Source organism: Ovis canadensis, chromosome 2 (genome assembly GCF_042477335.2).
Source record: "Ovis canadensis isolate MfBH-ARS-UI-01 breed Bighorn chromosome 2, ARS-UI_OviCan_v2, whole genome shotgun sequence".
In the NCBI taxonomy this organism is placed as follows: domain Eukaryota; kingdom Metazoa; phylum Chordata; class Mammalia; order Artiodactyla; family Bovidae; genus Ovis; species Ovis canadensis.
In genome coordinates, this window is record NC_091246.1 from 111,983,650 (window position 1) to 112,006,863 (window position 23,214).

General features: G+C 44.2%; 1 protein-coding gene and 1 non-coding gene across 7 annotated transcripts in view; both read right to left on the minus strand.

Moving 5' to 3' along the window:
• Positions 1–23,214, minus strand: part of CLCN3 (chloride voltage-gated channel 3) — a 98,027-nt gene that overhangs the window by 69,274 nt on the left and 5,539 nt on the right. For 4 of the 6 annotated variants that reach the window (XM_069576781.1, XM_069576778.1, XM_069576782.1 and 1 more), the window contains exon 2: positions 17,385–17,560. The exons of the other annotated variants lie outside the window; for them this stretch is intronic. In XM_069576781.1, coding sequence (XP_069432882.1) covers positions 17,385–17,544 — 160 coding nt within the window. In that variant the 5' untranslated portion in view covers positions 17,545–17,560. The remainder of the gene's footprint in view (positions 1–17,384; positions 17,561–23,214) is intronic. 6 annotated transcript variants of the gene reach the window in all.
• On the minus strand, positions 7,049–7,151 carry LOC138434804 (U6 spliceosomal RNA). Its single transcript, XR_011254884.1, has one exon. It is a non-coding gene; the product is annotated as a U6 spliceosomal RNA (small nuclear RNA).

The window sequence follows — 23,214 nt, forward strand, 5'->3', positions numbered from 1 at the left end:
TACAAAATTACTGTTTCCTACACTGTCAAATGTGTGTCTGAGGCCTCTAATAGAATAACTATCATCCCATATGAGATTGATGATGGCAACAGTGTAACTCTAGATATGGGAAGAAGCAACAAGAGGGAATATTTTCCTGGACCAAGCGGCTACTAAGAGGTGGTTCAGAGAATTTTGGACACTGTTTCATGGCCTAGTCCAGTAACAGCACATTGTATGGCCTGTCAACAAAATCTTTGCCAAACTTGAGAATGGACATTCTCAGCACCATGGGATAAAACGGTCATGAAATGTCCCCCTCAAAATCATGGTCAAGTTTATGAGCAAAAAGGGGCTCTGCCAACTGAAGACTGACACTCGCCATCTACATCTACAAAGATTAAATCATGGCCGCTGCAGCTGCTGACTTTCAACGGCCCTGAAAGGAGTTCAGGGTGAAAATGAGGAATGAGGCACTCTGTGCTCTGGGAAAAACTGGCAGAACAGGCCTTCAGATAGTTAGATCTTTTCAGGAGAAGATTTTATGAGTCCCAATTCTTGCATCTTCTCATACCTAGAGAAACACTTACGTCATTAACAGTGAAATCTGCTTTGGCTATTAAGGAAAAGTTTACAATTAAAAGTCAAAATAGAATAGCTGTGGTTCAGATATTCTGGGAAATAACTAGGTGATGCTATGGGTGTACTTTCAGATTAGACCTTGTATTGCTAAACACTTAGGTTTTCTGAGTTGTGTCAGGCTTGGATGCCACCATTCTCAAAACAATGTCTGCTGGAAGCTAGTAACTGCAACCTTACTTTTTATAAAACTAGGCAACTGGCTACCTGGCTACAAGTCTCCCTAAAGTGCCAGGTCCAGACTGGGTTTCAGGCCTATTCTTCTAAAAAGAAATGAGACTTATTTTGTCTACTAAATTCCAGTTATCACTCCTCCAACTACTTCTAATTGGGTCTGTTACACCAAAATGGCAGACCAAGGGATTGAGATTTTAATCATACAAGACTCAGATCTAGAACTTGGAACTCAGAAATACTTCCAATTCAGTGTCTATACTCCAAGCTGAGGCAGTCCTATGCTCCATTTTGACAGGAAGTTATCACAGTCATAGTTACCTAGTTCCCTAAATTAAAACTGAGTAGAACATGAGAAACACTGGGCTGGAAGAAGCACAAGCTGGAATCAAGATTGCTGGGAGAAATATCAATAACCTCAGATATGCAGATGACACCACCCTTATGGCAGAAAGTGAAGAGGAACTAAAAAGCCTCTTGATGAAAGTGAAAGAGGAGAGTGAAAAAGTTGGCTTAAAGTTCAACATTCAGGAAACTAAGATCATGGCATCTGGTCCCATCACTTCATGGGAAATAAATGAGGAAACAGTGGCTGACTTTATTTTTGGGGGCTGCAAAATCGCTGCACTTAATCCTTGACTTAGATCTGGTGGTGAGAGACTTCTGCTCTGCTAGGTAGGCCTACACCCATGCACAGCAAGAAGAAGTTAAAGAAAGAGACCTCCATCCCAATTCCCAAGAAGCATCTTGAGTATGAAGTCTCCCAGGGGGAAGTTGTTAGGGGAAGGACACTGATTGAAACCACCCACCCTGGCCAGGCACCATAGTAACCATTTGCATGAGGTGTTTTATGACAGGAGATCCTGATAAGGAATAGGGAACTAATAAGCCACCACCAACTGGAAGAGTTCGGGAAGGGTCGAAAGGAGACAGCGCGTGTCCGTCCACTTCCCAGAATCCCCCTCGCTAGCATCCATCTCAGCTGTGCAGCGTGCGCCACCAGGAAACACTCTGAATTAGAGTGGCTGGCCAAAGACCGCCCGGAAACTAGTCCCATCACCATAGAACCCGAGCCTGCGAGCCACGCGGCAGAGCAGCTCTCCTGGGCTCCCTGCCCTACTGCCCTCCACCCGGGCGCCCTTTCCCAATAAAATCCCTTGCTTTGTCAGCACATGTGTCTCCTCAGACAATTCATTTCCGAATGTTAGACAAGAGCCCAGTTCCGGGCCCTGGAAGGGGTCCCCTTTCCTGCAACAGGATCACATTATACATGCAGATTTTGCCCTTTTTATATAAGCCCTTCCATTCATATAGATTATAAAATGCCAGACAGCAAGGCTCAGCTCCCCATGTGCATTTAGCAGGTGGCTTATCTCAAGTCAGAACTCCCACAGTGTGGTTACAGAGCCCTGGAGACACCAAGGTCCGCAGCATTTTTTCTGAGATGAGACTTCTGTGCAGGCCACCTACCACAACGGACACAATGTGTTCTCTTCCACTTGCGGAAGTCAGAAGTACACAGTCCAGGTGTCTGTGGGGGCGCCCCTCTGGAGGCCCCAAGGGAGAATCACCTCCACGCTGTTCTCAGCTTCCTTCCCTGGCCAGCGGCCCCTTCCTCTTGTTACTGAGTCCAGGCTCAGTCTGCTCGCCACGTGACAGGCCAATGAATCTGAGACGAGGTGCTGAGGCAAGGAAAAAACTTTCATCGGGGAGCCAGCAGACCAAGAAGATGGCAGGCTAGTACCTCAAAATAACCATCTCATTGGGGTGTGGAAGCCAGGTTCTTTTATAGATTAGAGAGAAAGAAGCAATGAGGAACTAAAGTCAAAAGGCAGGAACAGGAGATGCACTGGGGCAGTAAAGTGAAAGGGTCTTCAGTCTAGCAAAACATCTTCAAGGGAGCGGCCAGCCTTTGGAAGGGGTGTGTTGTCATCTATTCACAGGTGGGCAGGGACAAACTCTCTCTCCATGAGCTGAACAAAGGCACTTTAGTTTACAGCCAAGCAGAGGGGCAGGGTTCTCCAGGCAAGCCATTGAGTATGATGAAAGCAAGTCAAAGAAAACAGTTTCCAACACGGGGTCAGAACTGGCTTTCTCCCTGCAACTCTCTCAGCTGGCCAGCCTTAGTTTCAGACGACTCCTTGCGCCTCTTCCATTCAAGGATGCCTGGGATTTCAATGGAGCTACACAGATAATCCAGGATAACGGCTCCATTTCGAGATTCTTTACTTAAATTGCAGAGTCCCTTCTATCATGTAAACAAAAAAGTGAAGTCGCTCAGTCGTGTCCAACTCTTTGCGACCCCATGGACACCAGGCTCCTCCGTCCATGGGATTTTCTAGGCAAGAGTACTGGAGTGGGTTGCCGTTTCCTTCTCCAGGGAACTTCCCGACCCAGGGATCGAACCCAGGTCTCCCACATTGTAAACAGATGCTTTCTGTCTGAGCTACCACTTGATCTTAGCCAAAAGGCCATGTAAAGTAACATATTAACAGGCTCCAGGAATCAATCACAGGGGCAGGGGAGGGAGATTATTCAGCCTCCACAAGACTCTCTTTTTCACTGTATTCATAGCGCAAGAGCCACAAGTAGTAGGTAGTGGCTGGCATTCAGCACAAATCCAAGTAGCACCAGAACCTCCCTGCTGGCTCAATTGGTAAAGAATCCACCTGCAATGCGGGAGACCTGGGTTCGATCCCTGGGTTGGGAAGATCCCCTGGAGAAGGAAAAGGCTACCCACTCCAGTATTCTGGCCTGAATTCCATGGACTGTGTAGTCCATAGGGTCGCAAAGAGTCAGACATGACTGAGTGACTTTCACAAGTGGCACCAACAGAGACTGGCGAGCACTGAATTCTCTACCACCACATTACCATTAGACAATAAAAGCCTGTTTCCCTTACAAATGCCCGTCATGAAACAGCAGAAGTTATTCAGTTTATGAAAGTGCAAACGGAAAGAACACACAAAACCCTTTAGCATAGACTGTTCAGCAATGGTGTCACCTTGAGGAAAAGCAAATATTAAATTTTGGGAAAGGTGTATTCACCAGTGGGGACCTCCAAAATCACTGCAGATGGTGACCGCAGCCATGAAATTAAAAGACGCTTACTCCTTGGAAGGAAAGTTATGACCAACCTAGACAGCATATTAAAAAGCAGAGACATTACTTTGCCATCAAAGGTCCATCTAGTCAAGGCTATGATTTTTCCAGTGGTCATGTATGGATGTAAGAGTTGGTCTATAAAGAAAGCTGAGTGCCGGAGAGTTGATGATTTTGAACTACGGTGTTGGAGAAGACCCTTGACAGTCCCTTGAAGATCCAACCAGTCCATCCTAAAGGAGATCAGTCCTGAGTGTTCATTGGAAGGACTGATGTTGAAGCTGAAACTCCAATACTTTGGCCACCTGATGCAAAGAGCTGACTCATTTGAAAATACCAATTCTGGGAAAGGTTGAGGGCAGGAGAAGAAGGGGACAACAGAGGATGAGATGGTTGGATGGCATTACCCAACTCAATGGACATAAGTTTGGGTAAACTCTGGGAGTTGGTGATAGATAGGGAGGCCTGGCGTGCTGCAGTCCATGGGGTCACAAAGAGTCGGACATGATTGAGCAACTGAACTGAACCTATATTAAAATTAAATTGAAAAAGAAAAGAAAAAAAAAAAACCCTTGTTAGAGTCCTCAATAATCTTTTAAGAATAGAAAGAGATCTTGAAAACAAAAGATCTGAGGACTACTGCCTTAAGAGACATACTTGAGTAATTAGTCAAAGCCAGGCATTTTGTGGATACGTGAGAGAATGTTCTGTTTTACCTTTTTTCTTTTGAAAATGTCTATGGGTAGCTACTCCCTTTCAAATTTATCATAGCTACAATTATTGTGACCTTGTCACATGGAATATAAGATCTGGACCTTCTGTTCATCTTTTTCTTTTAATTTTATTTTTACTTTATTTTACTTTACAATACTGTATGGGTTTTGCCATACATTGACATGAATCCACCATGAGTGTACATGAGTTCCCAATCATGAACCCCCCTCCCACCTCCCATCCCATATCATCTCTCTGGATCATCCCTGTGCACCAGCCCCAAGCATCCTGTATCTTATATCAAACACAGACTGGCGATTCATTTCTTACATGATAGTATACATGTTTCAATGCCATTCTCCCAAATCATCCCACCCTCTCCCTCTCCCTCAGAGTCCAAAAGTCCATTCTACACATCTGTGTCTCTTTTGCTGTCTCGCATACAGGGTCATCATTGCCATCTTTCTAAATTCCATATATATGTGCTAGTATACTGTATTGGTGTTTTTCTTTCTGGCTTACTTTACTCTGTATAATCAGCTCCAGTTTCATCCATCTCATTAGAACTGATTCAAACGTCTTCTTTTTAATGGCTGAGTAATACTCTATTGTGTATATGTACCACAGCTTTCTTATCCATTCATCTGCTGATGGACATCTAGGTTGTTTCCATGTCCTGGCCATTATAAACAGTGCTGCAGTGAACATTGGGGTACACGTGTCTCTTTCAATTCTGGTTTCCTTGGTGTGTATGCCCAGAAGTGGGATTGCTGGGTCATAAGGCAGTTCTATTTGCAATTTTTTAAGGAATCTCCACACTGTTCTCCACAGTGGCTGTACTAGTTTGCATTCCCACCAACAGTGTAAGAGGTTTCCCTTTTCTCCACACCCACTCCAGCATTTATTGCTTGTGGACTTTTGGATCGCAGCCATTCTGACTGGTGTGAAATGGTACCTCATTGTGGTCTTGATTTGCATTTCTCTGATAATGAGTGATGCTGAGCATCTTTTCATGTGTTTGTTAGCCATCTGTATGTCTTCTTTGGAAAAATGTCTATTTAGTTCTTTGGCCCATTTTTTGATTGGGTCATTTATTTTTCTGGAATTGAGCTTCATAAGTTGCTTGTATATTTTTGAGATTAGTTGTTTGTCAGTTGCTTCATTTGCTATTATTTTCTCCCATTCAGAAGGCTGTCTTTTCACCTTGCTTATGGTTTCCTTTGTTGTGCAGAAGCTTTTAAGTTTAATTAGATCCCATTTGTTTATTTTTGCTTTTATTTCCAGTATTCTGGGAGGTGGGTCATAGAGGATCCTGCTGTGATTTATGTCAGAGTGTTTTGCCTATGTTCTCCTCTAGGAGTTTTATAGTTTCTGGTCTTACATTTAGATCTTTAATCCGTTTTGAGTTTATTTTTGTGTGTGGTGTTAGAAAGTGATCTAGTTTCATTCTTTTACAAGTGGTTGACCAGTTTTCCCAGCACCACTTGTTAAAGATTGTCTTTACTCCATTGTATATTCTTGCCTCCTTTGTCAAAGATAAGGTGTCCATATGTGTGTGGATTTATCTCTGGGCTTTCTATTTTGTTCCATTGATCTATATTTCTGTCTTGTGCCAGTACCATACTGTCTTGATGACTGTGGCTTTGTAGTAGAGCCTGAAGTCAGGCAAGTTGATTCCTCCAGTTCCACTCTTCTTTCTCAAGACTGCTTTGACTATTCGAGGTTTTTTTATTTCCATACAAATCTTGAAATTATTTGTTCTAGTTCTGTGAAAAATACCCCTGGTAGCTTGATAGGGATTGCATTGAATCTGTAGATTGCTTTGGGTAGTATACTCATTTTTACTATATTGATTCTTCTGATCCATGAACATGGTATATTTCTCCATCTATTAGTGTCCTGTTTTATTTCTTTCATCAATGTTTTATAGTTTTCTATATATAGGTCTTTAGATTCTTTAGGTAGATATATTCCTAAGTATTTTACTCTTTTCGTTGCAATGGTGAATGGAATTGTTTCCTTAATTTCTTTTTCTACTTTCTCATTATTAGTGTATAGGAATGCAAGGGATTTCTGTGTGTTGATTTTATATCCTGCAACTTTACTATATTCGTTGATTAGCTCTAGTAATTTTCTGGTGGAGTCTTTAGGGTTTTCTATGTAGAGGATCATGTCATCTGCAAACAGTGAGAGTTTTACTTCTTCTTTTCCAATTTGGATTCCTTTTATTTCTTTTTCTGCTCTGATTGCTGTGGCCAAAACTTCCAGAACTATGTTGAATAGTAATGGTGAAAGTGGGCACCCTTGTCTTGTTCCTAACTTTAGGGGAAATGCCTTCAATTTTTCACCATTGAGGATAATGTTTGCTGTGGGTTTGTCATATATAGCTTTTATTATGTTGAGGTATATTCCTTCTATTCCTGCTTCCTGGAGAGTTTTTAAAAATATGGAACGCTTCACAAATTTGTGTGTCATCCTTGCACAGGGGCCATGCTAATCTTCTATCGTTCCAATTTTAGTATATGTGCTGCTGAAGTGAGCACTGTTCATCATTTACTTGTATCTTCCAGTAGATACAAAATGATTTTCAAGAAAGGCCCCTGACCCTCCCCATGAGTACAGCCTCTACTTTTCATTAAGAGGACTTCTAGTGCCTTCTATTCAGTCTTAGGTTGTGTTAAGCTCTTCAAATGCTTAAGGAAAATGAGCTGAATATAAGTATGTAGCTGTTATAATTCCAAAATATAATTCTAAAATCACTGCTATGTAATGTTATATAAAACCTTCCACCAAAAAAAAAAAAAATAAAATGACAATAGTGATACACCTTGATGACTTCTGAAACTCCATGCCTTTTCCAAAACAGTCTGAATTATATCTATGGATCCTGACAGAACACAATAATCGATGCCAGTACCATATAGTAACAGTGTCCTCGTGAAATCAGGCCCTGTGATTCAAGCAGGTGATGTTAATGGATGTTATTACAAAAGAAAGCCCTGTGAAAACTACTGCTGTTTACTGCAATCACAGTCCTGAAAATCAGCCTAGCGCATAGGAAGGAATCATTCCATCATGTTGCTCAAAAATGGATTATCTTAAAATCAGTAACAGGGAATCCGCTGAGAAACTGATTTTTTCCTCTCATAAACACTGAGAATCACTTAACTAAACAGGCTTCCTAGTTTCACTCCTCACTACAAAGCTTAGAGCCAAATTCCCAGTCTCCCCTCAGAAAGTACATAGCTGTTAAGCTTTCACCAACATTCATCTCTAGGTTTCCTGCATTTCAACCTGTTTTCCTTTGGCTCCATCCTTCTCAGAAACGTAGTTATGTCCTGAATTCTGTGTGTCCTTACATGCTGCTTTACGTCTTTTCTCTCAACAGACGTAAAACATAAGTGTATTTCCCGTTGTAAATACATTAGCAGTTTTCATCTAACAAGATCTAAGATCCTGGTTAATATGAATCCACTTCTAAGCAACAGCTCAGTTGGCGGGGCTAAAGCCCTGCTTCCAGGTTTGCAGGACTAAGGCCTGGACCCTGGACTGTGAGGTCTGCCAAACCCTGAGAGGCATCCAAGGAGATGGCCAGCCAGCTTCTGGCCTGGCCCCTCAGCCTCCACTTTCCAGGCCTCCTCCCCTGAAATCCCTCGTGTAGACAGTACTGGTGAACGTGCCACCCAGAGGGACATGAGACCCAAACACAAACATTCTGAATAAAGCTACATCCATTCAAATGAAAATGCTGGATTCTCTGTAAGAGCTCAGAAGGGAAGGGAAGTTCTAGCAAAGATGGACAGGTCACAAGACCAGGACAGACAGTCCACCTTGCAGTCCCGTGTGCTATGCAGCTCTCCGAGTTCTGAGGCTCAGCTTGCGGTATACATGTGAAACAGAACACCACAATCTGTTCACATGTGGTGTCTCTGCATTCCAGACCCTGTGATTATGTGCCCCATGGTCTTGGGAGAAAAAACAAACAGCTTACGTTTGAATCTAGTATTTCCAAATGTTTAAGGTTCTTTATATCCATGGGGTGGCAAAGCATCAGACATGCCTTAGCAACCATACAACAACAGACATGGAGGGGTCAGGAGTGAGCCCTCTGGATGCTTCCGCTCCTCACACACTTTCCCTTGGACTGTGACACTACCATTCACAAACAATCTAGAAACATGAGAGGGATTCGACACAGCAAGTAAGCTACACTATTCACATTTCACGCACAATAAAAAGGGATGTAAGGAACTAAACTTTAAACTCATTACCGTCATCAACACAAACTAATCATTGAGAGTTACTTTGCTGAACAGTGGCTGACTCTAGTTTTCAGTTTTCTTACTCCGAGTGAGGCCAGTACATTTAAGAATAACGCGCAGAGGTTGTGCAGAGGAACGCTTGTGTGTTTCATTTTCAACGAATCAAGAACCATATGCCTTTCTTTAATGAATACAACCCTGACAACAAAATCTTGGCCCTTTCTTCCTGCAACTTCTAATGAAAAATTTTGCATTTTCTACAGAATTTGAATTACAGACTAAAGTGACTCACTCAATATACTTAAACACATATCAAGTCTAATTTGTCAGCTTTTCACTAGTTTATAGACTTTTGATACTACCGATTAGTCATCATTATCATTATGGATAAGCTCTATTTTTTAATCACAGCATATTCTCTATCATTTAGGATTCACTCTGAGCAGATAAGGCTGATTTCATCTTTGAGATCCATGGGTCCATCTCTTTAAGCTATTTTCAAAACAAGAGCTATGCAACATGTTAAGTAACTCAATTATTCACTGGAGTCAGGGGACTCCACAGTGGTTTATCTCTGCAACCTAAATCCTAGTCCAGAGTCGTATTCCAGTTTTAGACAGGGCTATATTCCTTTTTGATACTACCAGGAGTGTTCCCAACATCTCACCTGAATGCTGAATTAAAAGGACACTGGTCAAGTTGGGGGACCGAGCCTAAGGAGCCCAAGGGGAAGGAACAGAGAAGACAGGAGCCCCACTGCGAGTCACAGAGGAAAGCTCTAAGGCCCAGCGACTGGCTGGGGCTATGCAGCTGATAGCTGGCGGCGCCATGGCATAAGCACAGCTCTGCAACTGGAGCGCCAGTGACCGTGAGGTTTCTGTCCAACACCCAAGCAGACACCAACAGTTCTCTCTAGTGACTGATGACTTTCTGGTGTTCTAAAGAGAAATTAAGTCAAAGACTACTTAACACTCAACCGCGTGTCCCACTGCCCACTTCCATGCTCCAGACTCAGGGATGACCTCTGCCCTCAGACACCTGTCCCGGCCCAGATGGGGAGGTCTCCCTGGGGCCGCACTTCCTCCAGGACAGCCCTCCCCAGCTACTGTGAAGAGAACCACGTCCATTCTGCTGACAGAAGTGAAAGCAAAGTGTAAAGTGAAGTCACTCAGTCGTGTCTGACTCTTTGCGACCCCATGGACTGTAGCCTACCAGGCTCCTCTGTCCATGGGATTTTCCAGGCAAGAGTACTTGAGTGGACTGCCATTTACCAATACTACCAGCTACATTCGCTGTCTCACAACATAATCCCTTTTCTCCCAACTGGGCCTTCATGCCTTATCTCCCTTTCTAGAACACTCTTCACAATTCTAAACAGGTATCAAAATAATATCCTTTTGGGGACTTCCCGGTAGCCCAGTGGCTAGGACTTCACCTTCCAATGCAGGACAGTGGGTTCGATCCTTGGCTGGGAAGCTAAGATCTCACATGACTCACAGCCGAAAAACGAAAACAAAACAGGAGCAATGTTGTAATGAATTCAATGAAGACTGGAAAATAGCCCACGTCAAACAACTTTTAGAAATTAATAGTAATACGCTTTCAAGATGTAACATTTAGAACCTGTAACCACCCAAGTTTACACGTACATAGTTGTTGTCAACTGCTGTTCCACAACCTGCACCTTCAGCCAGGCACTTCTGAGGACAGACTGCATGGAAAACATTAATAGCCGCTTACCCCTGGTGGTTCCAACTTCTCCCTTGCTGACAGAACCTTCATTTTGTGTGGCTGGTAATGTGCCTAACCACAGGAAACAAATCAGGATTGTTCTAACCAGTCAGTAATCCTCCTAGTCAGGGATCAGTCTAGGTGTGGGCATGTAACTCAGTTCTGGCCAGTGACGGAAGAGGAAGCCTACTGATGGGGTTTTTGAAAAATATCCTTCCTGGTTAAAAAAATAATGGTAACAAAAGAAAATTCTTCTTTGTCCCCTTGCTCCTTTCTTCTGACGTGACACACTCTCCTGTGGAAAACTATAAATGAAGACATCACCAGTCCTGGAAAGATGCAAAGAGCTGGTCCTCCTATGTCTTTCTACTACCCTCAGTTTCTAAGTGCTTCATATAAAGGGCCAGGGAGCTACTTAAACACAGAAAAATGGGTATGTTGTTAAATTTCACCTGATTTTTCAAATTATGAATATATGTGCTTATCTGGTTTATAACTTTGTAATTAAAATTAGGGGGGAAAAATCCACCAACAAGGAAGAGAGCAAATGGCCAATAACAGCAAAACACTGTTGTCGCTTTTCTAAATCAAACATTCAAGATACAAGGCAGTGAGAACCTGAGCTGCCAACACTGTGAAAAGAAGTCAAACAGGTACTCCCAACAGCCTTGTCTATTTGCCCGGAGCCATTTCCAGTTCACAGCAGCACCATGACCGTGCCCTCCAGCTGAGAGCTCTCGCCCATCTCCTGGGGCCACAGAGACAAAAGCACTTGGGAGTGGACTCGAAGGGGCCAGCATCCTGGAGAAAAGAGACTTCATACCACGATACCTTTCTCTTCAAACAGCTACAATTCCTAGACTTTAGGAGCGAGAGGCTGAGAAACCAAGCACAGGGCAGCGGTTCGGAGCCTGAAGCAGTGAGCAGAGCCGCCATCAGTCTCAGCCAGGCACACAGAGACCGAGAGCCTTTGTGAACATGCCAGGCTTTCTCCTAGACCCTCAAGAGCTCTGCCCTAAAACTAAAGTGAGCCAAAAACAGACTAAACCTCAGGAAGCCTGAAACCAGGCTGCAAATTCTCTCCATCTTTGATGGGATCATTGCAATTGGCTCCTGGACTACCCGTCTGCCAGAAACTCTAAATACACTCTGGTGAAGATATCACCTTCACCAGAGCACCTGTAAGTATTTGCATACAACATTTAGCACTCAATAAGAATTACAGAGCCCAGCTGCTGCTGCTGCTAAGTCACTTCAGTCGTGTCCGACTCTGTGAGACCCCATAGACAGCAGCCCGCCAGGCTCCCCCGTCCTTGGGATTCTCCAAGCAAGAACACTGGAGTGGGTTGCCATTTCCTTCTCCAATGCAGGTAAGTGAAAAGTGAAAGTGAAGTCGCTCAGTCGTATCTGACTCTCAGCGACCGACCCCATGGACTGCAGCCTACCAGACTCCTCCATCCACAGGATTTTCCAGGCAAGAGTACTGGAGTGGGGTGCCATTGCCTTCTCCAGAGCCCATCTGCAGTCAAGGTCAAAAGGCAGAAACCAAAAGCAAAAGAGCAAGAGATACAGACTCACAGGTGACCTCGACATGAGATGACTCAGACATGAACTTTTAAACAAGTGATTAATACAAAGGTGAAAAAAAGCACACACATACAAAAAAAGCCACAGAGAATTTCTCCCAGAGTACAGAAGTACTATTTAAAAACAATCAAATGGGAATTCTACGGCTGATAAATAACTGAAATTCAAAACCTGACAAAAAATAATGAGATAGCACTACACACCTGTGACAAAAGCCAGACTCCAGAACATGGACACATTATCAAAAACTGACAAGAACGGGCGCAGCAGGAGCTCTCAGTCACTGACAGTGGGAGAGCGAAGAGGTGCAGCCACTTTTGGCTGCTGCTCATAAAACCACAGAGGTTAAAGCGTCTGCCTGCAATGCGGGAGACCCGGGGTTCGATCCCTGGATCGGGAAGATCCCCTGGAGAAGGAAATGGCAACCACTCCACTATTCTTGCCTGGAGAATCCCATGGATGGAGGAGACTGGTAGGCTACAGTCCATGGGTTCGCAAAGAGTCGGACACAACTGAGCGACTTCACTTCACCTCACTTCACTATAAAACCCCACCTAATACTTGATCCAGCTATCTATCAGGTTCCTTGCTACTTACCCCAGTGAAGTGAAATATCCAAATTAAAAAAAGAAAATATAGAAGAAAGCATAAGAGACACAAGTGAAAAGATGTAACAAATGTGATTGGCGTCTTAAAAGGAAAGCAGAGGGGGAGTACTAGAAACAATACTTGAGGACACCAGGTCAGAATTATCCAAAAATGAAAAAAAACAAAACAAAACAAAAAAAAAACCAGGTCACAATTCAGGAAGTGCTAAACCCCAGCCAGGATAAACAATAAGAAAACTACACTTAGGCACACTATGACTAAGCTTAAGTTTCAGGAAAACCAAAGACAAAGTAAAAAGCCAATAAGAAGCCAGACTGGGGGAAAAATACAACTGACTTTTCCACAGAAGGCAAATGACATGAGAATTATATCTTCGAAGTGTTCAGAAAAGATCGATGTAAATCTGGAATACAGCTGCAAAAATATCCTTCAGAAATAAAGATGAAACAAACGCTTGTACAAAAACTAAGTGAACTTACTGCTAGCAGATTGCAATTGAAAGCAATGCTAATGAGAGCTCTTCAGGCAGAAAGACAACTTTCCCAGACAGAAGCACGACAATGCGGGACAGAAGAAAGGGCGCCGGGAAAAGCAGGGCTGCGAGACCTAAACGGGTGTCGGCGTCAGACAGCAACAGCGTCTCGTGCAGTTCAGAATACGCCAAGGGTTAGAGTAGCAGGCGACAACGGCGCAAAAAGCAGGAGGGCAGAGACGGGGCTGACATGTCCTGAGGCCCTTACACTTCCCGTGAACTGGTAAAAGCGCTCATTTATGCCACCCTAACCATGAAAGCCCGAGAAGGCAATGGCACCCCACTCCAGTGCTCCTGCCTGGAAAATCCCATGGACGGAGGAGCCTGGAAGGCTGCAGTCCATGGGGTCGCTGAGGGTCGGACACAACTGAGTGACTTTACTTTCACTTTTCACTTTCCTGCATTGGAGAAGGAAATGGCAACCCACTCCAGTGTTTTGGCCTGGAGAATCCCAGGGACGGAGGAGCCTGGTGGGCTGCCGTCTATGGGGTCACACAGAGTCAGACACGACTGAAGCGACTTAGCAGCAGCAACCATGAAAACTGGAAGGAATCCACTAACTTTAAGTTTCATCCTAATTCTTCCACTATTTTAACTCTGTCAAATGACTTATATGATCCTTCAGCTGTCATGAATGAAATGAAGGCATATAACCAAGCTTGATGACTCATTTTATTTGTAATTAATTCACTCATTCAATAAATAAGCACCGACTATATGTTCAAAGGGCTTCCCTGGTGGCTCGGCAGCAAAGAATCTGCCTGCCAATGCAGGAGATGTGGGTTCGATCCCTGGGTCAGGAAGATCCCCTGGAGAAAGGAATAGCAATCCACTCCAGTATTCTTGCCTGGGAAACCCCACAGACAAAGGAGCCTGGAAGGTTATAGGCCATGGGGTCACAAAGAGTCAGACACGACTCTGCGACTGAATAACAACAACAAATATGTCAAGAGAGAAAAGTACTAATTTATAGTAGAACTAATAAGAATACATGCTATAATCTCTAGAGTAACCCATCAAACAAAATGTAAGAGAATGCATAACTAACAGTATTGGAGGGAAGGAAGCAAGGTGGGAAAAAAAACCAACTGTGACAAACAGAACAGAAGTAGAAAGACAGTAGACTTGACCCTAAATATATCAGTGGTTACATTAAATGTAAGCGGACTACATTTACATAAAACCAACGCGAGAAACGAAACTCATACATATGCTGGGATTCGGTGCGTCCAAGCGCGCTCAGTCCCTTCAGTTGTGTCTGACTGTTTGAGGCCCCATGGATGTAGGCCGCCAGGCTTCTCTGTCCCTGGGGATTCTCCAGGCAAGAACGCTGGAGTGGGCAGCCGCGCCCTCCTCCAGGGACCTTCCCCACCCAGGGGCCGAACTGTTATGTCTCCCGCACTGGCGGTTCTTTACCACTAGCACCACCTGCGTTCTGGTACAAAGATAGCCAAATATTTCAGGGTAACAGAGGGAAAAGTACAGAAGCAGACCTACAGAAATACATCCGCCTGATAGATGAGAAACATGTCTCTCCAACACACTGGAAAATGCAAGATTTTTCAATATATGGGCTGAATAGTTATCCACATAGGAAAAAATGAATCTGAACACTTACATCACATGTAAAAATTAACTGCAGTTAGATTACAAAACTAAATGCAAGAGACATACAAACAGTAAAACTTCTAGGAGATAAGGAGAGAATAGCTTCTTGATCTTGAGGTATGTATGGGAAGCTATCTTAACACAGAACAGGAAAAGTATAAAGAATAAAGGAAAACATTAACTGGGTTTCACTAAAATTGACAGCATCTTCATCAAAAGATTCTATTAAGAGCAAGAGAAGACATGTGCAATACATAAATCTAACAAAGGACTCAATCAGAATGCATAAAGACCTCTTAGGCAAAATGACTGAACAGGCACTTCAAACGGTAATATCTAAAAAGCCAAACAACACACAAAAGGCATTTAAACTCATAAGCCATTGCTGCTGCTGCTGCTGCTGCTGCTGCTGCTAAGTTGCTTCAGTTGTCTCCGACTCTGTGTGATCCCACAGACGGCAGCCCACCAGGCTCCGTCATCCCTGGGATTCTCCAGGCAAGAACACTGGAGTGGGTTGCCATTGCCTTCTCCAATGCATGAAAGTGAAAAGTGAAAGTGAAGTCACTGAGTCATGTCCAACTCTCAGCAACCCCATGGACTGCAGCCCACCAGGCTCCTCTGTCCATGGGATTTTCCAGGCAAGAGTACTGGAGTGGGGTGCTATAAGCCATTAGGCAACTGTAAATCAAACCCAAAATTTGAGACTACTGCACCCACATCAGAAGAGCCCAAATTTTTAAACTGATAACATCAGGTATTAGTGAAGACGTGACGCAAACAGAACTCTCACACACTGCTGACACGATGTACAGACTGTAAGCACCTTCGACAGGATCTGACATTCACACACCTGTCATCTAAGAGGCCATCTTGAGGGATAAATCCTACACAACTGTGTACATGATATGCACTGAAATATATGCACCTGAAAATTCGCAGCACCATTATTGTCAACAGCCAAAATCTAAGAAAAATTAATTTAAAAAACCTAAATGTGTTTCACAACATATGATGGATAGAACAGATAAACTGAAGTGTATTTACAAATGGCATACTACATGGCAATGAAAATAAGTTAACTATTGCTATCTTCAACAACATAGGTGAATCAAAACACAAGTAAATGACACCAGACTCAAAAGAGTATATGTAGTATAAATTCTTTTCTATAAAGTTTAAATACCTGCAAATGTAATCTGCGGTGACAGAAATCAAGATAACAGTTACGTCTGAAACTGGAAGGGGGAACACGGGCAGATTACTGGGAAACTGGTCATGTTTTATTTCTTAATTGAGGTATATGACTGTAACTACTTTGTAGAAATTCATTCGTTTCCATGCTTGTGACATGGTGATTATTGTCCTCATTTTATGTATCAATGAGGCTGGGCAAAGAGATGCCCAGATAGCCACTAAAACATCATGTCTGTGTGTGTCTGTGAGGGCCTTTCCCGAAGAGATGAGCATTTGAACTGGCAGACTGAAAACTCTACTCTTGCTGGAGCCGCCCTCGGACATCAGCACCATGGGACCTGGGCTGTCAGGCGTGGACTGGGCCTTAAGTCACTGGCTCCACTGGTTTCCAGGCCTTCGGATCTGGACTGGAACCACACCACCAACTCTTCTGAGCTCCCACTATGCAGCTGGCCGCTGGTGGGACTTCTCAGCCTCCGCCATCACATGAGCCAATCTTTCATAATAAATCTCCTTCTGTATGTCTCTGTCTCTCTGTATATATAATATATACCCCGTAAGTTTTGCTTTTCTGCTTCAACTACAGTTGTGTGCCTCTCTGCAGTATATTATACTGAAATTTTTATGCTTATCCACATATGAGATTTTCTTTTGGGCTTCCCTGGTAGCTCAGTGGTAAAGAATCTAGCTGTACTGCACGCCACTCAGGTTTGACCCCCGGGTTGGGGAAGATCCCTGAGAGAAGAATACGGCAACCCATTCCAGCATTCTTGCCTGGGAAATTCCATGGACAGAGGAGCCTGGGGGGCTACAGTCCACGGAGCGGCAGAAGAGGTGGACAGAACCGAGTCAGTAAACAACAATGAAAAGTGGACACCAGTGGCAGCTGCGCATCGTGAATGGACCAAATTCCAATGCAGTGTACACTTTAAAATGGTTACATGAATCACTGCAATTAAAATAAAAACAGGGACTTCCCTGGTGGTCCAACGGCTAAGACTCCACACTCCCAATGCAGGGGGCTCAGGGTTCAACCCCTGGTCAGGGAACGGAATTCCATATGCTGCAACTAAGAGCTCACATGCCACAACTAAAGATTCCGCATGCTGCAACTAAGACCCAGCACAGCCAAATAAATAAGTAAAAATAAAACAACAAAACAGTCATCCCAAAACTTAACCTCAATAAAACAATGTCTACCAGCAGACATTCATGACAACAAATATCACGATGAGCTACAATGTCAAACTTACCCACTGCTGTGTCACCATCTAACAAATTGTCATCTTCAGAAGTCTGGAAGTCCATAATAACACCTGCCCCGTCTAAAAGCTCCTCATCACTACTCACACTGGTTATACTGTTGTAGCTGTTTCTACAGTAGCCTCTATGGAACAGCTGCTCAGACTCCATTTAGCTGTCTGGTTATCTGAAAAAAAAAAGGCGGGGAGGAGGGGAGAAATGGCTTTAACATTTTCCCAACATACAATAAAAACCATCTGCTTTAACAATTTAAAGAAAACTTCTGATCTCATATTAAAAAAAAAATACTAACTTCATTACTGTAACAATAGCTAACTCTATTGGGTTAAGTCTTTGGGGATCATTTAATAATTCTGTTCTCCCCAAGCAGTTGTAAAAAGGAATGAAGAACTTCTTCAGGTAATGGTATAAAGTAGTCTCTTAGATCCATTGTTTCAAAATACAAAGTACAGAGAAGTGCTTACAATATACTACAGTATATGCAAGGGCGTCCCTGGGGGCTCAGATGGCAAAGAATCCGCCTGCAATGCAGGAGGCCAGAGTTCAATCCCTGGGTCAGGAAGATCCCCTGGAGAAGGGAATGGCACTCCACTCCAGTATTCTTGCCTGGAGAATCCCATGGACAGAGGGGCCTGGCAGGCTACAGTCCATGAGGTTACAAGAGTTGGACACGACTTAGCAACTAAATGACAACCACGGGATATGTGGGGCTTCCACCCAAAGAAAGGGGCCTGTGGTAGAGGCTGACCTGCAGCACATAACTGGCTGTGCGTGTACAGACCACCTCTGGAGAGAGTTCTAAGAAAGTTGCCCACAGGAGAAAGGAACAGTTGCTTACGCACCAGGTATGAAAGGGAGATACTAGTACCTTTTGGATATCTCACCAGGTATAAATACTAATGTTAAAGTAATGTCATTTAAACACCTGTAAAATTCCATTCTCCTTTCATCACTTTAAAATTTAAAGCTTCAAAGCCCATAGTCAAATATCAGCCATGAAAATATGGTAATAGGTCACTATTTGCATTTTTTTCCATAAGAGAATTAACAAGCAAGAACATGTTTTCAAGGCTCTTACTCTGTACTTTAAGAACAGTGTAACTCCTGAATAGCTTGGTGTTTTAAATGCCATCTACCTACTTGCTCAACATCAAAACGAGTGAGCGAGACACCAGCAAGAGGTTCGAAAGCTCTGCGGGTGGGACTTGAAAGCTAGAGTCGCAGGAGCAGTTCACCCGGCAAGCCTGGTAAACCGAGATTTGTCAGCCGTCACGACGAGCACACACGTGAGTAAAGGTGAGTGGAACTATGCACGGTCCACTTTCAGTGCTGAAATCTAGCACGGAAGACTTGAAGGTCAAAACACCCTCTAGTCCTCAGGATATTTTCCTCTGGCCGGGTGGGGCTGGGGTGGGGGAGAAGTAACTTCTAAATAAAAATTACGGGGTCGCAAAGAGTCAGACATGACTGGGCAACTTAGCAACAACTTTTAAAAGATGTATAAATTACCTCACTTAAAGAGAAGTCAAGGGAAGGTGGAGCTTGAGAGCTCTGGTCTGAACATCTTACGCAGTAAACCGAACGTAATACACAGATAACAGTGATCAAATTTCAGACTGTTGACTTAATCAAGCAGGTAAAGAGAGACGTATTCAGTGTTCAATAAACAAGGCCTTTCGACTACAATGCTAATCTCATCGTGGTAAACTAGCACCTAAGTTACAAAGAAAATCTTAAATATTTACTTCTTTGCAACTTTACTGATGTTTCATGATTACCTCTACCAAAAATGGCCTATTATACAGAGATATGTTAGAATATATTAATTAAAACAAGAGTTTTATTTCAAGGTAAATGTTAGAATAGTATGAAAATAACTGTTCATGCTAAGAACTTTGCAGTGTCCACAAAGGTGATCAAATTCAGTATTGTGGCTCTTGAGTAAAGAGCTAAAAGTTAAAAAAAAAAAAGCATTAACAATTCAAAAGTCATTTTTATTTTGATGTAGCAAAGCACGTCCACTAAGGTTTTGCAAAGAACACAGACACTATTCTTCACTTCTTTATGTGACGGTCACACTGGAAGCACTTAATACTTGTGATAACATGCGTCAATGGACATTAATTTGCTAGAGGCTGCACAACACTGAGAAACCGCGCTAAAGTAAAACTGCGTCCTGGGCCCTCCATCAGCAAGTTCCAACACAGCTCCTCCATTTTGTCCCTAGAAGTCCCTCAAAAACTGTTAGTGATAACTTGTAAATTAACCCTTTTGCAGTGTTTAAAAAACTTCATTTCACGAACACCTCTGATACATCTAAACTTCACAGCTTTCTTTGTAACAAGAGCAACCAACTCTGTTTCAAAGTTTATTAAAATCAGTTCTGTGTGGGTTCCTATTTCTATAAATTCAACAACTTTAAAAAACTATTATTAACCCAGAAACCTGTAGAGCTGAACTGTCTGACCAGCAGTCACTAGCCCTGAAACATGGCTCTAAGGAGAAGTATCTACAGGATTCCTGTGCTTTCATAAAAAAAGGAATGCCAGATATTTCATTAATAATTTTATATTGATTCTGTGATGAAACAAATGGGCTTTCCCCAGTGGCTCAGCAGTAAAGAATCTGCCTGCAACGCAGGAGACACAGGTTCCACCCCTAGGTCAGGCAGATCCCCCGGAGGTGGAAATGGCAACCCACTCCAGTAGTGTTTTCTTTTCTCCCCACCCCAATATTCTTTCCTGGGCAATCCCATGGGCAGAGGAGCCTGGCAGGCCACAGTCCATGGGGTTGCAAAGGGTCATATAAGATTAAGGACGCACGTGTGTGCTGAAATAATACTTTAGATATAATGGATTACATAAAATATATCATTAAAATTAATCTCACCATTTTCTTTTTAATGTGCTAACTAAGAAATTGAAAGTTATACATGTGGCTCGTATTTGCAGCACAGGTATTTTTATTGCTCAACACTGCTATAAAAGAGTCAAGAATCCATGAAAGCATAGAGTAAGTACACAGAAGGAATCTGGACACCAGTGTTAAACCACTTCAGATTCTAAACTCCATCCCCAGGCTTGATCACAAAAGGCTATTTAAACCGTTAATACAGCAACTGAAATTCTGCATAGAAAAAAAATGAATACTACAGTCTTATTTTTCCTTTTAAACTGTCAAAAACATATTTAAAACCATTTCAAATCATTTTAACAGACACAGTGACTTGCGGATATACTCCTGTGGAGCTATGAAGAGCAGAGCTAATCCGAGAAAAATCCCCAGGGAGAAAACTGGTGCGCTGCAGTGGCCTCCTCAGTGGCCCGTGCACCATCGCCCTGGCCCTTCGCATCTCTTCTCCACCCTGCAGCCGGCATGACCTTTTCTCAGGGCAGGCCTGATGCTCACCTCTCCCCCTGGTGTGCTGCAGTGGCCTCCTCAGTGGCCCGTGCACCATCACCCTGGCCCTTCGCATCTCTTCTCCACCCTGCAGCCGGCATGACCTGTTCTCAGGGCAGGCCTGATGCTCACCTCTCCCCCTGGTGCGCTGCAGTGGCCTCCTCAGTGGCCCGTGCACCATCACCCTGGCCCTTCGCATCTCTTCTCCACCCTGCAGCCGGCATGACCTTTTCTCAGGGCAGGCCTGATGCTCACCTCTCCCCATGCCAAGGATTAAGGCCTTATCACGTCTCACCACGTTTTGCCAGCAAAGTCTTCAACACAGCAGACAAGCCCGTGCAGCCAGGCCTCTCCCAGACACACACCCTCCTCTGGGCCCTACGAGGTTGCCCCGGTGCCTGCCCAGGCTCAGCTGCTCCCTGGGCGTGGAAAGGGCCCTCCCCTCTTCATGGAGGTGACAGTCCCACGTATCCTTCAGCTTTTACCTCAAGCACCCTCTGGTCAGTGAACAAACTCTTCAGCAGAGTTTATATGTCAGGCACCACCCTAAGCACATTACAAACTTATTTAGTATCTGTACTAACCAAAACCACAGCCCCAAAGCTCAGGCTCCACTGTCATCCCCATTTCACAGGGGAGGACACTGACACGCGAAGAGCTGCAGTAACCGCTGCAAAGTCGTGTGCTGTAACGAAGCTGCCTCAGCGCCCGTCCACCTGGGCTGCCGCCCCGTCCAGGTCCAGTGCGCACGGTGAGTCCCCCGCCTCCCCTGACGGCACACGCCCCAGGTGCAGTGTCGCCCTGCTTTGGGGGATAACTGACGGCTGTCCGTCCCCCGGAAGGCGGCACAAAGCCTGGCCGCGCCCATTTCTGCACAGCACCACGCGCCTACGAGGGCTTCACTTTTTTAAACTTTTTACTTGGAGACAGTGGAGATGAGACGGCTGGGTGGCATCACCAATGCAATGAACGTGAACTTGGGTAAACTCTGGGAGATGGCGAGAGCCAGGCAAGTCAGCCTGCTGTGGCCCACGGGTCGCAAGGAATCGGACACAACTGGGCGGCAGAACAGCAATGGTGATTTTGCACGCAGCTGCAGTAAGGAATTCAAAGAGCTCCCGCGTCGCCTCCCCTGAGCACCCCGAGCGGTCACGCGGTGACGCTGACACAGGGCCTCCCCTCACAAGGACGCCTCCTGCTGCCTCTACAGCCACAGCCACTCGCCTCCAGCCCCCCAGCGCCGCCCGTTCCTAACCGCTGGCGACCTACAGCCCGCTCTCTATTTCTGTAACTCTGCCGCGTCAACAGCACTGCGCAACTGGAGTCGTGTGGTCCGCGCCCTTGGGGACGAGCTGTCCGCTCAGCACCGGCAGGACTCTGTGCAGAGCCGTCCGGGGCTGGGGTCTGCCAGCAGTCCTCCCCTCTTTATGGCGGAGTCGTGCTCCTGACGCGCACACCACGTGTGTTTGTTTAGCCATTCACCTGTGGAAGAACATCTGGCTCTTTTCCAGGTTTGGGCTATCACAGACGAAGCCACAATAAATACCGATGTACAGATTTCTCTGTGAACTTAAAGTCTTCATTTCTCCGGGATAAAAGCCAAGGACTGCTATTACTGTGCCGTATGGTAACTGCATGTCTGGCTCCTAAAGAAACCGCCAATTTAACATCCCTCCCCATGATGTCTGGGTGAGCCTGGTTTTCCACATCCAAACCGGCACTTGGTGGTATATATGTTTCACCATTCTGACAGGTGTGTTTTGGTATCTCATGGTTCCTTTAACGTGGTTTCCCTAACAGCTAATGTTGAACATATTTGAAGTGCTTACTTGCTATCTGCATATCCTCCTCAGCGATATGAGTGTTCATATCTTTTGCCAATTCTAACTGAATTGTTTTCCTTCCGAGTTTCATATTTTAGAATATATATCTTAGATACTAGTCCTTTGTCAGATATGTTGTTTGCAAATACTGTCTCCCACTCTGCAGCTTGGTCTTCTTCTTTCTAACAGGGTCTTGTTTGTTGTTCAGTTGCTAAGTTGTATCTACTCTTTTGTGACCTCATGGACTGTAGCTCACCAGGCTCCTCTGTCCATGGGGTTTCCCAAACAAGAATACTGGAGTGGGTTGCCATTTCCTCCTCCAGGGGATCTTCCTGACCCAGGAATCAAACCTCTATCTCCGGCTGGTCTATCCTTTACCACTGAGTCATCAGGGAAGCCCTTTAACAGGGTCTATCATGAAGCAAAAGCATTTAACTTTGATGAACTTCAATTTATCAATATTTCCCTGAAGGATTATGCTTTTGGCATCAACTCTAGGAAATCTAGTACCAAAGATTTCTCCCAATTTTTTTCCTAAAATTTTTATAATTTTACATTTTATATTTAACTCTAGTCCAGAGGACAAGATGGTTGGATG